This window comes from Barbatula barbatula (assembly GCF_947034865.1).
Source record: "Barbatula barbatula genome assembly, chromosome: 8".
NCBI lineage: Eukaryota > Metazoa > Chordata > Actinopteri > Cypriniformes > Nemacheilidae > Barbatula > Barbatula barbatula.
Window position 1 is genome coordinate 16,874,719 of NC_136771.1, and position 15,434 is coordinate 16,890,152.

Sequence of the window (15,434 nt, forward strand, 5' to 3'; positions counted from 1 at the left end):
GAATGCGGAAGAATAGGCAACATTTATTTGAGCACATTCACACCCGGCTGTAATTCAGGTAATAATATTCACTTAATGTGCCATGTGAAACATGGATTCTGTCTTCCGAACTGGCTTTTGAATAAAGTGTGAGGGAAAAGAAACTCGGCCCAACAGCATGGGGCTACAAACAATAGAGTTGTCATGTCCCAGCATACTCTCTCTGGAAGTCCCGGGAGAAAATAAATCAGAATGCATACAGGCAAAGCCCTCGCCACGCCTGTACCATCACACCCATCCCTAATGGGTCTGTATGTGTGACGGAGAAGCAAAGTGGACAATGTTTTATCTCCAGATGGATTTGTATTGTTTTTTTAGTCATGGACACTAAATTTCAGTCAATACTGAATAGATTATTATCATTCTTCTGTATTGTTCTTGTCAAAAAAAGAAAAACCCACACATAAAGGTTAAGTTGTGAATACTACAGTAACTTCAAGCTTTGCATTCATCAGTTCTATTTTTTTTCTTGTGTGCTCATTGGCTTAGCTGAACAAGAGAGTTCTCTTTCTCTCGCACAAGCTCTGCAGCTGATTCAACATGCAAAATGAGCAAAAAAACAAAAACGCTGACGACATCTGACTAGAGTTAATGGTGCAGAACACACCAACAAAACTAAAACCAACCGACTCTAAATAGAAAAAAAACCTGACAGTGATGTATGTGTGCCATAAGGGCAGGGCACACAAACGCTTGCGGTGACGTAACTTTCGGTGTCCTCTGTGAGGCATGCTACACAATAGGTGTCCTGTGTGAAGATTACTACAAATCTTAGATGCATAATAAAAAATATTAAATTAAAAGATTCAATTAACATTTTGATTTGGTTATAAATGTTGTATCAGTTGTATTCTGTTCAAACGTTTGTGTAGTGTTAAAAAACTGAAACAGTTTGATTCCAAGGAGGCAGTCAAAATAACTACTATTGCATGATAACAACTACATCAGTGGGGTATTCCAGAAAGCAGGGTTAAATTACTGTCAGCTAAATTTACTGTCAGCTAAACCCTGAAATCTGGGTTGATTAACCCAAACCTTGCTTACTCTGGGAAAGTCGTTTCCAGTTAACAGACGCTCACAGGAACAGCAAGAAATTGCAAATGGATCACAGATTATAGTCACCATGGAAAGTTAAGAAGCTTAACGTTTTTGACTGTGAAATAACATTATAAATCTGTTTTGTTTTGACGTAAATTATCAACTTATATCTGCATCGTTATAAAATGTTAAATTAAATGTTAAATTAAAAAAACTAAATATTGTGTAATTGAATGTAAACGTTTATAAAATTATAAACGCTATTAAATATAAAGACAGTTCAGATATATGTAGGCTATTTTACTAAGATATTTAATATATATATATATATATATATATACTGTCAGGAGGACTCTGTCCTTCCTGTCTCGAGTTTTGTAGCTCACTGGGCAGAGTCATGACATTGCCACGTCTTTCAGGTTTTGTTTTGTTATGTGTGGAGACACGCGGCTTTTGCTGTTACTTGGCGCCACGTGTCTTCCTGTTAAGTCTCCGCCCTCCTGTCTTCAGTAATCTTCTAGTTAGGGTTTTATTCCCATCACCTGCTCTGTGTTTTCTTCTGTTTCACACTCGTTAGCTTTTCATTCTCATCACCTGTCGCCACTCTCCCCATTTCATCACTCCTCTTTAGTGTCTCCCTTTATATAGCCCTAGTTTCCATCTGTTCAGTGTCAGTGCATTGTCTAATGTATGTTTACTTGGAAATCTTTACTATGTTTGGATATCGTATCACAGGTGTTGCGCACCTTTTATACCGGTCCTTGTGTTTGTTGGATTTTCCCTGTTCCTGTTTCAGTTCGTGAAATTATTTCAATTCCAAGATTCTTGTTTTGTTTGGTCCCCTCGTGGGAAGTGTTTGTTCTAGTGTTTGTTTCGTTTTCCCCATTGCAGGTTTTTCATTTAATAAAAGCTTTTTACATTAAACCCTTCGTTCTGTCCAAGCCAATTCGTGACATTCATTATGGCTATCTCTGTTGGATTTTAAGATGTTTGTAAACTTTATTTTTTAATTTGAATGTTTTTTAATTAAATAGCAAATTTAGTAGGCTGTTTATTGAACCTTTTGTTCCTTAAAAAAAGACTTCCTTGGTTTTGTGAAAACTGAATTTGCAATGTATTTTGCCGCATTTGAACGTTGCAGATATAAATGGAGACTCTTTTAATTGTAGAAACTGCTACAGTTATATCATTTGTGTCAAGTTATACAGTGCCCTCCACTATTATTGGCACGTTGTGGTAAATATGTGCAAAGGCTGTAAAACTAGATCCGCATTGTTTCTCCTTTTGATCTTTTATTTTTTTAAATCAACAATATTCCAACATTTCTTTAAAGTAAACAAATCTAAAGTGGGGGGAAAATATCACATTATGAATGTTTTTCTCCAATATACCGTCACAATTATTGGCTCCCTTGTATTCAAAACTTTCTGCAACCTCCATTTGCATGAAAAAGAGTCTTTGTCTGACAAGGTTTGAGAATATATATGGCAAGTACGTTCCTTAAAAAATCTCAAAAAATCCTTGAAATGTTGGTGCTCTCATCTTCAGTTCATCCCACTCTTTTTCTATAGTGTTCAGATCAGGAAACCGGGATGGCAAGATCTTGATAATGTGTTCAGTGACACATTTTTTTCTATTTTGAACCATTGTGCTGATGGAAGATCTAACCCATCATAATACTTCTAGCAGAGCAAGAAACCAGGGGCCCGTTCTTCGTACGTCGCTTATTACATCCGAGATCAAATGACACATCCAAGATGACATCATCGTGCTAATCATGATCCGGCTAATTGGGTTCTTCAAACACACCTGTTGTTTATGATTAGTGTCGCTGGATTGAGTTATCTGAGATCATTGCGCGTTCTTGCGTTGGTTTAAAAGGGGATATGTATCGATAGCAGAAACAATAATCATCAACGCTGTTATTGGCTGTTCAGCATGGCTAAAGAAAGCGCCCAGATTTTCTCCCAAACAGAACCTTTTAACGGAAGGTTATTCCCAATTTGAGCATTTAATTCATACAAATTAAATGCGTAAGTGGTGTCCATGTTAGATGTTTCTATCACTTTCTACAGTATGTATTTTTGCATTTTTTTATTTCATATTAACTTATGTCAGAGCCGACACGGGACCCACTAGAACATGGGAACAAGTAAAAGTGAAGTACAAGAATATTCTACTAAATGGTAGCCTTTACTTCTTATACAGTCCTTATTTTAAAAACCACTGTTAAATGATGTGTCTATTTATGACAGCCACCAAGAAAAAGGCTGAAACATTACAGGTGGTGGTCCTGCACCCCCACAATATACCCCAGCAGAAGAGCTGGCCCTTGGGTTGAATTCAAACCGACCCATTGTGGAGGGCATCCCTGGGGCAGCTCTTCCTTAGACCCAAAGCCAGGGACCAGTAGCAGCAACACTTTCATTACTGTTAGGCTAAATGAGCTTTCAATCATCTTAGTATACTGCAAAATGGTTTGTTGCTGCATTAAATGAAGTATAATCCAAATGGCTGGTACAGTCATTTCAAATGTTTGTGAAAGTGAAAACTTCTAAACTTTTAGTTCATATAAAATACGTTGCCACGAGTAATTGATCACATTCTTTTTTTTAAAGTGTAGTTATTTGTAATGACATTACTTTTGTGCAGTTTTAGATAAAGGCTCACAGAACAGTCTGCACAAAGAACTGATACAGAGGTGGGCAGTGTTTTACTTTTACTTTTGACTTTTGTTGCATGAGGCATGTTTTGACCCTTTTTTTCCACAAAATTACACAGGGTGACATCAATTCCCTATAGAAGCGGCATCTTAAACAAAAACATTTTGAGGTGAATAAAGATAAATTAAGAGGAGAAATTTAACTAAATAATTGCCCTAGGGATAGAGTTGCTTCAAAAGGACCTTCAGAGTAAGTGCTAATACACTATTTCACACATCGTATTGCTGACTTTACATAACTATCTCTTATTGCAGGCAAAAGATGACTTGCTGGCTATTCTTTATAAAGACTCTTTTAAATAAAACTCGAGAAACTAAGCATATTTGTCTTGTCCTTTATTCAATTATAAAATGGTATTCCACCATTCTGTCCCGTGCAGCTCTGCCACTAGGTTGATCCAAGTGCACTGGCTGGAGGTCATCATCAGGCTGCACCACAGGGATCCTCTCCTTTCTGATGGTGGCAGTGTTATGCAATATGGCACATGCAACAATTATGTCACAGATCCAACCCACAGACACTGAAATCTTCCCTTTAGTTGCCCAAAGGTCATTTCAATGCGTGCCCTTGTCCTGGCTAGAGCTGCATTGTAATGGGTTTGTGGTCCAGGGTTTGGCTCAGGGAAGGGCGTCATACCTGCAGGCATAGCCCCTGTCTCCAAGCAAATCCCGTCAAAATCCCCTGTATAATGGAAAAATGCAGTTCTGTTAGGCTCAGCATAATACTGTGTATAATATTGTGAGCTTGAAATGTATGTTCCCTTACCACGTTCAAATAATGTGCATAAATGTGACTCTCTGAAAATTCTTGAGTCATGCACTGATCCTGGCCATTTTGCTTCCACATTGGTTACATGGAGCATAGAGTCACACACCATCTAAGAGATTTTAGTCAGTCAACTGCATACTTTTTTATTTCAATCCATTTTTTTCAAAGTAATATATTACTAATCTGGAATATTATAAATTGAATTCGTAATTTACCTGCACTTTACACTGTGAACCCCCTTTCGGTTCACAAAATCCCCCTCATCGGGGCCTGGGGGGGGCCTTGATGGGGACGTGTGTGCAGTCTATGTTACCAATAACGTTAGGGAAGCCTGAAGGACACATACTGTTAGTCATACTTATTGGCATGGTCATGATTGCATGTCATTATCAATTATAAATGTACCTGCAATAGCAAAATAATCCTGCTTTACAACCTGTGGTCTTAAGTGGCTTGGAAATAACACAAAAAACCCTAAAAACTGCTTGAGCGCCAGGTAAAGTTTGCGAGTGGCACGACAGACAGCACTTTTCACCAAGTTCTCTGCATCTCCAATAGTGTAAAGGAATGTGCCACTCGCAAAGAATCTCAGGCCAATGCACACAGTCTTGTGCTGTTGTTAAAGCCTGACTCCTCCGTGTTGAACACGTAATGTGTGGTTGCAACAAATTAATGATGTAAATAACACCCTCACGAGAAAACGGTATCTCTCAACAATGACGCTTTCGCGCTGCGCTAAAGGATCCTGTCTATCCCGCAATACGCGATCAAGTCGAAAAGCTCTGCAAATTATTCTTGCACCTTACGCAACAGGTTGCTGTCGTATAAATGGACAAGACATGGCTGCGACATACTTACCTATCTCCTCCGCTTATAAAGCCGCAATCTAATCCTGTTTACATGAAGTAAGCCTGCTCCCGAGCAGGTTCAAGCTTACGGACCTGTTGCTATGACAGCAAGTCCAGGATGAGCGTCCAAGAACCAAACAATCCAAGATCATGCCAAATCGTCAACAATCAAATCCAGCTAACCGAGTTAGCGACGTACGAAGAACGGGCCCCAGGACCACAAGTAGGTTCACATCAATAAAGATCTGGCGACATATTTAACTGTGGATATGGGGCATTTATTATGCCTCTGTGCACCAAACCAATAAATTGCCAACTCGATCTTGTTATTGCTGCAAAAGAAATGTTTCATTTCGTATGGCCATAGAACCCAGTCCTGGTTGAAGTTCCAGTATGGCAGATTAATACAGTATGGAGGAGTGTGTTTTTGCATGAAAGTGCGTTCTGCTCATGTAGAAGAGCAGAACGCAAATGGAAAAGCGATAAGCTACAAATTTCTTATGAAATGTTGAAAAACAGTTGTGCCTTTCAGAACCAACCTCTCAGTGCCTTTCAGAAAGCTATGGTATCTGCTAAATCAAAATATTTTTCAAATTTAATTTTTAAAAATCATCACAGTTCCAAAGCCTTGTTTTCTGTTTTAAACTCTGCTTTAAATCCTCATGTAAATGTCATTTCAAATCCCTCAGTATTACTATGTGAAGGTTTCTTGAGGTTTTTCTGTGAGAAGCTTACCTCTCTAAGATCTCAGCGACAACCATCTGCTGAGGTCTCACCTGAATCGGCGTGTTTCTCAGGCAATTGGAGTGTTTTGGAGCCAGTCTCTCTTCTGTCCCTCAGAGAGACTGTTGACCACTTGAAACCCTCCTTCTGATCTCTTGATGTTCTCTCTCCCCGTATTCTGAAACAAGTTCTTGAATCAGTTGGAACATGATTTTACTATCTTTTCTGAATAAATGCTTGAGTACAGGGATGATCCGAGAACAAGCTGAAACAAGCTATCGTTACACCTCTCCTCAAGAAGCCCTCACTTGATGTTAGAGATTTTAATCATTTTCGACCTATCTCGACACTTCCTTTTATTACAAAAATAATAAAAAACCTCGGCTTTTGATACAGTGGATCATAAAACTATTCTATCTCGACTAGAATTTCATGTGGGCATCCAGGGAACTATCCTCAGTTGGTTTAGATCCTATCTAACAAATAGAAGTTTTTCTGTCAAAGTTGGTAATTTTTCTTCCTTGCCCACTAAGCTTTCATGTTGAGTGCAGCAGGGATCAATTCTCACTCCTATTCTTTTCTCCCTGTATTTGCTTCGTCTATGCTCCATTTTCAGAAATCATGGTGTATCATTTTACATTTACATTTATTCATTTGGCATACACTTTTATCCAAAGCGACTTACAAGTAGTTTTTTTTTACAGTGAAAATATGGTTTACTCAAAATTTCCTATTTCTGAATAAATCCAAAACCGAGGTTATAGTCTTTGGCCCAGATGACAACTTTTATAGCAGTAATATTGATCTGGATTACCTTTCTCCAACTTCGCCCCGCACTAAGAACCTAGGTGTTCTCTGGGATCACAATCTCAAATTTGAAAACAAATAAATGCGGTGATTAGTTCTTGTTTTTTCCCAGTCATGTCTTCTCTCTAAGGTTAGATCCACCCTCTCTGAGAAAACCTTAGATATTGCTATCCCTGCACTCATTTCATCGCAGTTGGACTATTGCAACTCTCTCTACTATGGCATATCGAAACACTCTATCGCTCGTCTACAACTAGTACAGAATGCTGCTGCTAAGTTCCTCAAACGAAAACGTAAATTTGATCACTTAAAATCACCGCATTGGCTACCTGTGCATTTTAGAATCGAGTTTTTAAGTCAGTACACAATCTGGCACTGCTCTCCCCTCTTCAACCAGAGCTATCTGGATGCTTTCTCAGCTGCCTCCATGTTGTTCCCTAAAAATAAAAAGTACACTAAACCTCTCTCTTCTCTCAACAGGTAGTGGTCTGGTTTTGTTGAAACTAGTAACTTTGTATTAATACCTATCGTACTATTGCACTTTTATGACTTATCGCTTATTGCTCCCCGAACTCTTTGTAAGTTGCTTTGGATAAAAGCATCTGCTAAATGACTAAATGTAAATATAAATGTATCTATGGCTATTCTTCAGTTTGCACCTGTTATGCCCAGCTGTAGGCCTTGCTCAGGGAGTGCCTGGCAAATCCCCTGCTGCCCACCTCTACTGGCATACACCTTGTCCTCCATCCGTTCCTCCGACAATCCTCCACCAGTTCTAGGTATTTCTCCCTCTTTCTCTCTTGAGCCTCCTCCAATCCTCTCCTCCCAGGGCACTGTCAGCTCCAACAAGATCAGTTGTTTTGTGGCCTCTGAGGCCAAAATGATGTCAGTTCTAAATCTGGACTGGGTGATGTTTGATGGAATTTTCAGCTGCCTTTCCAGGCCGACTGTCATTGGCCAGTTCCGGGCTGTGGAGAGCAAGCCTGGTAAAATCATGGTTACCCATTAATAATTAAGTAATTCTGGAGAAAAGTAAATTAGGACCTTAAAAGAAAAGCTAATAGTGCCCCACAATCCAAAAACACACACATGAACTGAGCAAACTTTGTCTGGACAAGAAAGATACATATAAATACCAATAAAAACTGTAGAGTTACAAAATAGTCACAGTAGTCAATGATTATGAATTGGGTTTTATCGCATAACTTAACATATCTGCCTGAGCGGGCAGGACGCAGTCCATACCCAGACCTGACAAATGCTGTGCGTTTTGACTTGTATAACCTTATATGTTTTGCTTATAAACAACGTTTTCTTGTACAGCTGCTTTGTAACAATGAAGATTGTCAAAAGCGCTATATAAATAAAGTGGACTTGACCCAAAATGTTAACTGTAAATTCGGGTTTCGGTTTTTCCAGATGTTTCTGTGATTTGCAGTGCCTTCTGTAGCCTTCATCTGTCTGTATTAAGACAGCAGCAATTTCATCGCTACCTACCTATGATTCTTAAATTTGCCAAAAACACGGCTGCGTAAAGATGTCAGACTCGAAACACCAAGGATTTAGTGAGAGCCCTTTTTTTTAAAGAGCACGCTGCATGTGGTGACATAATGGTTATGTCCCATCCACCTAAAAGTAACTGTGGTTGAAATATTGTAAGCATTGATTGACAAGTATTTTACCACAGAATCATTACCTACAATACAGGGACTTTATACTATTTGTGGTTGTTAAGCACAATAGATTGATATATTTTAAATCCCTATGATTAAATATGACAGTATGGAAAATCCTAGTTATTTAGTGTGGTCATAGGTGACAAAGGATTCAAAATGTTTCAGTATGACCCAATTCAGGTCGTGGGCGAGGAGTTAAAATACGAGCCACTGTACATTTTTGCACAGCATTCTCTTTGGTTCAGTTCATCCGTTAAGAATATTTTGTGAATCTGATTTGCATTCATTTTGTAGGCCTACGTTGAAAATGTTCTTTGAAAACTGTTTTGTCTGTTATGTTTGGAAATGCTGAAATGTTTTTACCAGTCACAAAAAGCAGAGGTGTTTCTTCAGATGTATCTGGTCATTTTCTAGATTCCTAACAATAAATTGCCAATTCAGGAAAACTTAATTCGTAGTTAATGAATAGTTAGTTTAAAGGAGTCTTAGTTATTGTATAGTTCTGTAGGAGACATACAACATTTAGTATTTATTAATGACTATTACATAAGTCATAAGTAACTAATTGTAACTTACCTTAACAGTTTGATGTTACATAGTGATTAGTTCATCTTTCCTCCTTATTAATTATTACTAGGGACTACAGTGTTAATGCAGCACTAACCATTAGTTCTGGATTAGTACGTAACCTATTAAGTATGAAACAATTTTATAAAGTGTTAACACAAAAGTTATTAGACACCTCTTCCTCTGAAGCGAAGGAAATCTCATTACGCAAAGTAATCTCTAAATTAAATGAATTTAAATAAGTAACTGTTATAATACACTACCAGGATAATGTGAAATCCCTATTTTTATTAAATTGTCAATAACCATGATATTAAAATATGATTATTCGATATTAGACATTTCAGTAATTTTGTTACGCTGCTAAAAAAAGGCTAATTTAAACGAATGATTGTGTTATGTTGTTTTGCAATAAAAAAAATCTTAAGCTATTTTAGTTATTACATACGTGTTCCAGAAGTAAAATGTATAAAGTAACTAAAACCAATTAGCGAGTAATTCACTACACCAGTTCAAGTACAAAAACCTTTTTTTATTTTCAATGGTCAAACCTGCAAAACATCTAGAAAAATATACAACAAAATGCGGAACCTTACCACAACGACAAACATAAAAGAAAGAATATTCACATTTTCCCCAACAGAGATAAAAGCACATTCTTTTGTTTGCTTATTTTTTTTTAAAGCACCACTTCTGCTCGGTTCCCTCACATATCACCACAGTAGCCTGAGTCGTTGGAGAGCTGGGAGTTGGAGCTGCGGTTTGAGGAGGAATTCCATATGTCCAAATTCATGTGAGGTCCAAAGGGATTGAAGCTGGAGAACGGCTTGCCTGGGCAGGCGCCGCCTGGCTCGCGGCTGAAGGGTGTGATGGGTGACACTGGTGAGTGGGGTGAGACAGGTGCTGAACGTTCTTGGTGGAAGTGGCTTTGGTAAGGTACACTTTGAGGTGTCCAGATAGAGCCAAATAGACTGGACATGGGTGAGAGACTTCTGGTTCCTGGGAAGTATGTCTGGAAGAAAAAACAAGTCAAAAACGGTAAACATAGCCTTTACATTCCAACGATAACAAAGCATCTGAAAATCAGAGCTGAACAAAATCATTAACTCTTGTGGCTTATTGCGCATTGAACAGACACACTTCACATACTATTTGTTTTGCAAAAGTGTAATTGATAAAAATGTAATTGTCACCTTGCTGCCAGTGTCCCAAGTGGAGTTTATGTCTTGGGCTACATTATCGCCCCAGACAGGTTGGTGTGTCATAGTTTGGCTGTCATGGCTCGAGAATGCGTTTTGGTAGTTGCCGTTACCTTAAATTGGCAAAACAAAGTAAACAGTCATGCATCTTTAATAATAACAAATTCTAGAAATACATTTAATTTAAAGTGACAGAAACCTCCTCACCAGGTGGCATGTAGTTTGCCTGATCATTATAGGGAAACTCAGCGGTACACTGGCTGTTCATGTTCCAAGGAAAGCTTCACAGTAACAAAATAGAAGGCATTTCAAGTTTTAGATTTACAGGGTTTTTACGTGCTGGCACATTAATTGTATTTAGTTAAATTGTAGTGGAAAAAATATTTTAAGAAAACATACCTATTATATCCAGGGACGAATGGGTATCTGAATTCATTGGTCAGAGGAACTGAGGGGGCGGACCATGTCTCTTCTATTACATTAGAGCTCACAATTTCTGCAAAGACCATATTTGTTTACAAAAACGCTCACAACATGAATCATTATTCTAAAGATTTGAATCTCTCACCATGGTTCTTGTCCACACCGGCAGCTACATCAGCAAAGCTTTGGGCAAGTGATGGGGCAGGACAGACCTCTGGGCTTTGGCACGTTTCCCTGACATATAGATTGTTCATGCTGTAGACAAAACCAAACACCGTTAACCTTTAAGACGACTCTGTATCATTTGACTACCTTCAACTTTACAGGTCTGAACTTTTGGTCATTTTACCTTTGAGTTTTGAAGGTATACTTCATGTTCAGGTAACATTCACGGTCTGTTGGATATGGGTTGTACTGGATGTTGTCTCCTAAATCAACACCACCACAATATTGATAAAAAAAATTATATTTGGTATGATTCAAGTGTGTGTGTGTATGAGAGAGAGAGAGAGTGAGAGTGTGAGATAGAGAGACATACGTTTCCTGCCAGTATGTCTATTTGGATCCTTCTCTCCCTCTATGCTGCTGGCACTGCTCCAGCTGCCCCAGGACCCTCGGCTAGCTCTCACACTGCCCGATGAACTGCTCGAATCAGAGCCGGACTCCCATTGCAGACGTCGCTCTGGACACTTACGTCTGGCTCTGGCTAAGCATGCACCTGAGATAAAATATTAGAAATTATTGTAAGCTTTGTGATGACTGAATGTTTTACTGGTTACTGTGGCCACATACACACTGCTGTTAAAAGTTACCAAACCCTGTTGTTTATAACGTATTAAAAAGCACAACCAAGATGTGTTTTCATCTGTATGTGAGGTGCAAGAAAGTCTTGACTTTTACCAAAACCAAAACATTTCCAATATCTTAAATTACCACTTTATTAACACCTAAAGTGGCTAGCTTTATGAGCTACAGACCAAACAAAAAGCATCAGGCACATTTACTGTAAATAAGTGGACATGGAAACTCCACAAGAGAGCACACTTTGAAAAGCATAAGCAAAACCGAGTAGCAGCAGTTCAGTAAAAAAATTATTCAGCAAAAACAAAAAATCATATTCCTAAGATGCAAAACATAGCAGTGGCTACCACTGTCAATCATCACAAAGTGTTTTGCAAACAATAAGATAAATAAAATATAAGTTATAAGATAAAAACAATCAATTTAAATAAAAACTATATTTATTTTTATAAAAGTATAAATATTTACATGATGTTTATTGTTGTAATTACATTGTTGACTATATGCCTGTTAAGGCCTTATATTGTACAATTTAAGGCACTAATGGCATTATGGGGGTTGATGTAAACATAGGAATAAGGAAGCTAACAGTTAGCGCTGCTGACGAGTGTTGTGTCTATAGTTAAATATAAATATCTCCTCAATAAAACCAAAAAATGACTGTAGTTCGGACAAGAGAATAAACAAAACAGTCAAACATGAGGTTTCTTTTAAACATTGTTTCCTCAGACAGTCACTGAGGAGTCAGAAAAAGAAGAAAGCTGATCCTGATTGGTCCTCTTGTGTGCATTCAAATTGCTGATTGGCTCGCAGATGAAACCTTATAGCACCAAATTATAATTCGGTTTTCTAGATAGAACCATTTAGTTTTCCTTAAAAAAGTCCCAAAATGTACATGTTTAAATAAAAAAAAACTTAGCATAATGTAAATAAGTGGTCACAGAATAAGAATTTGTGAATAACTCAGTTTTGACAAAATGTAAGATTGAACCTTATAATTAAGGTGAATTCTATGAGTAGCAAGTTAGCACTGGCATACACATTACTCAAGGGCCACATACACTCGGCAAAGTTTCGGGAGTAACAACAAGTATAGGACATACACACAGACGCACGAAACAAAAACTGTTCTACACAATTTCCTCACCACTGTGTTTTGGAGGGCTTTCTGGATTGGGTCCGGTTTTGGGTAGTTCAGGTTTTGGGATACGGTTTCTAGCAACATTACGTGGAGGTTCTCGCTCACTCTCTGTAATAATGTCAATGCTGTTTTCCGGAAGTCTGTTGAAAAAATGTTTTACGTTGATCAAACGTTCCTACAGAATTCTTCTCCTTTACATTTATAGATTTGTAAGGTTTTCCAAATAACAAGGAATGATAATGAAAGTGCACTGCACAGCTTTTCAACATGTACTCACTCAGGCACAAGTTCAGCAGCCTTCCTGCGAATCCTGCCTGTGTTTTTCTTTCCTTTGGTATTAGTGGCAGACACTCCAAGTTCTGAATCTTTCTCTGGTCTTTTTTTCTGACTGCTTTCTCTCTCTGTTTTCTACGACAGATGGATCATTCATTTACATTATTATCTTAAACAGAAAACTTCATGTTACTTTAATGAAATTCAAATAGACAGCTGATACCTCTTCTTCAGCATTTTCCCTTTTTCCAATGGTTTTCCTATTGCACTCTTCATTCTGTATGGTTACAACTGCAGGCTGAGGGACTTTGTTTGGTACATTTTCAGGTAATCCAGAAAGCGTTTCCATGGGAAACATATCAGGTGGCAATGCATCCTCCTCCCTGGATTCTCTAAAGTGCTCTTTCTTGTCGGGAGGAAGAAGGGCTGCATCTAATATGTCGATGTTGTTATTACAAATCTCCGGATCCAACTGTCTTTCAGTGGAAGAACTGCAAAATGTAGCAGGAGCACTGGGGGTAGCAGGACTGCTTTTGTATCTACCGTAGAGAAATGACACTTTAGTTTGCTTTTTCGGAGGCTGAGACAATCCCCCAGAATTTTTCTTGGATGAGGACTGAGACCGAATCGTTCCATTGGCCACAGCTGGAGAGCCCCGCCCTTTGCCTTTGTCAGAGGGGTGGTTTGTGTCGGTGTAGTTCTTACAACTGCCTTTTCCTCTACTAAATAAAAAGAGACAAATACTCAAGTGCATAACTATACATTTGTAATATCGACCTTCCAGGTTTATTCACGAAGATCGGTAATGTCTCACCTTACGGCGTTTGAGGAGCTGTGGTTTATGCTAATATTTTCACGAGGTACAGAGTTGTGATTGGTACGGGAACTGGGTGTGGAGAAGTCGCTCAAAATGTGCTGAGCTTGATGAAAAGCCAGCAGACACACACCGGCTAAAGAAGAACTACAAAACACAACAGGATCTGTTAATTCATATCACTGCACTTGATCTATTTCAGGGTTTATGCACAGACATGCACCACTTTGTGTGTATTTTAAAAGCTTGCTGACCAGGTAAAAACCAACGTGATGACCCAGAAGGACTCCTCCCAACTGGGACCCGGTACCACCTGTGCACACAGGGGCAGCATGTGGTGAGGCAGCGTCACATTGAGCGTGAAGTGAAAGGAGGAGCCACGTTCTGTCGTCAGAGTCAGATCTCTGATCACCCATGAAGATGTGAAATCTGGGGTAAATCTGGAGAGATAAAGAGAACTATGGTTGAGAACATAAACAGAAGACAAAAGAAGAATGATGGGTAATGTGGTCAAATAAGAGGCATGGAATAAAAAGTAATAAACATGCATTAAGAAAAATAAAAGCAAAATGACAAAAGCAAGGCAGGGAGAGCAAAGATAGTAGGGGTAACCCCGAATCGTTGAAGATTCGATAGGAGGAGCCCGATTCGACTACCAATCTCCACAGATGTGTGACAAAGTGAGGATCATGCCATTTCTGTTATATGGGGGTGCGCAATGTCTGATTTCACATAGATAGGCTAGACATACCGATTTTCTCCCAATGAGTGAACAGCCAGTTGTGATAAATGCAGTAAATATAATCTGCATTCTAGTCAGATTAAGACACCGAGCAGACCGATCACCACTACAAAGTATCCTTCTGGCTAATGTTCAGTCCCTGGACATAAACACTGTGAACTGAGAGTGCGGTTTTCTTTCCAGCACGAGGTCAGGGCTGGATGTCTCGAGAAGTACCAGACTTTGCTCCCCATGGGAGGTGAGCTTCCCTCCCTCAAGGACATATTAGCGATGAGTCAGGAAACCACGAAAGATCATCACTGAGCCATGAGCTCTTCTCGCTGCAGACGGTACTGCAGCATCATGACCCGAACCAGCAGAATGCGACAGAGCTGAACTCCAGACAGTGAATGATGCTCACCCACCTACCTCTTACACTGGATTCTATCTACACACAAGCACACTGACAGCACTGTAGCATGTCTGCACTGCATAGCTTCAAACTCATGCAGCTCCATCTTCTCTACTGCACTAACACAGTAAACACTAAAAGTATACATCACTGTAAGTTCTATAAAACATCCTTAAGTCTTTTGACAATACAGTTTACTATGTGTATACTATGGAAATGTGTGCATTGTATATTGCATTAAATTGTCAATGATTTATTGTATGTTGTTGTTTATGTATATTGTAAATTGTCCATATCTTGTTGCTTGTACTGCCATGGCACAGTCTTGTACCTAAGAATTTCACCATCAGTACACTTCTGTACATGACGTGTGACAAAAAACTGATTTGATTTGACTATAGGCAAGACTTGACAATACTGATTCAACTATGTAAATCCTTAGTCGGGGACACAGTCTCATA

The 15,434-nt window shown here is 38.8% G+C and overlaps 1 protein-coding gene across 3 annotated transcripts in view; it reads right to left on the reverse strand.

The window, feature by feature from the left end:
* Positions 1-9,700: 9,700 nt before the first annotated feature.
* Positions 9,701-15,434, reverse strand: part of tmem131l (transmembrane 131 like) — a 42,267-nt gene continuing 36,533 nt past the window's right edge. For 2 of the 3 annotated variants that reach the window (XM_079463387.1, XM_079463388.1), the window contains exons 23-34: positions 14,095-14,280; positions 13,841-13,987; positions 13,250-13,748; positions 13,031-13,161; positions 12,760-12,893; positions 11,350-11,529; positions 11,161-11,239; positions 10,957-11,066; positions 10,788-10,884; positions 10,596-10,669; positions 10,383-10,501; positions 9,701-10,201 (exon numbers count right to left, since the gene is read on the reverse strand). In XM_079463387.1, the coding sequence (XP_079319513.1) occupies positions 9,896-10,201; positions 10,383-10,501; positions 10,596-10,669; positions 10,788-10,884; positions 10,957-11,066; positions 11,161-11,239; positions 11,350-11,529; positions 12,760-12,893; positions 13,031-13,161; positions 13,250-13,748; positions 13,841-13,987; positions 14,095-14,280 (2,062 nt within the window). In that variant the 3' untranslated portion in view covers positions 9,701-9,895. The remainder of the gene's footprint in view (positions 10,202-10,382; positions 10,502-10,595; positions 10,670-10,787; positions 10,885-10,956; positions 11,067-11,160; positions 11,240-11,349; positions 11,530-12,759; positions 12,894-13,030; positions 13,162-13,249; positions 13,749-13,840; positions 13,988-14,094; positions 14,281-15,434) is intronic. The other variant, XM_079463389.1, reaches the window with a different exon arrangement.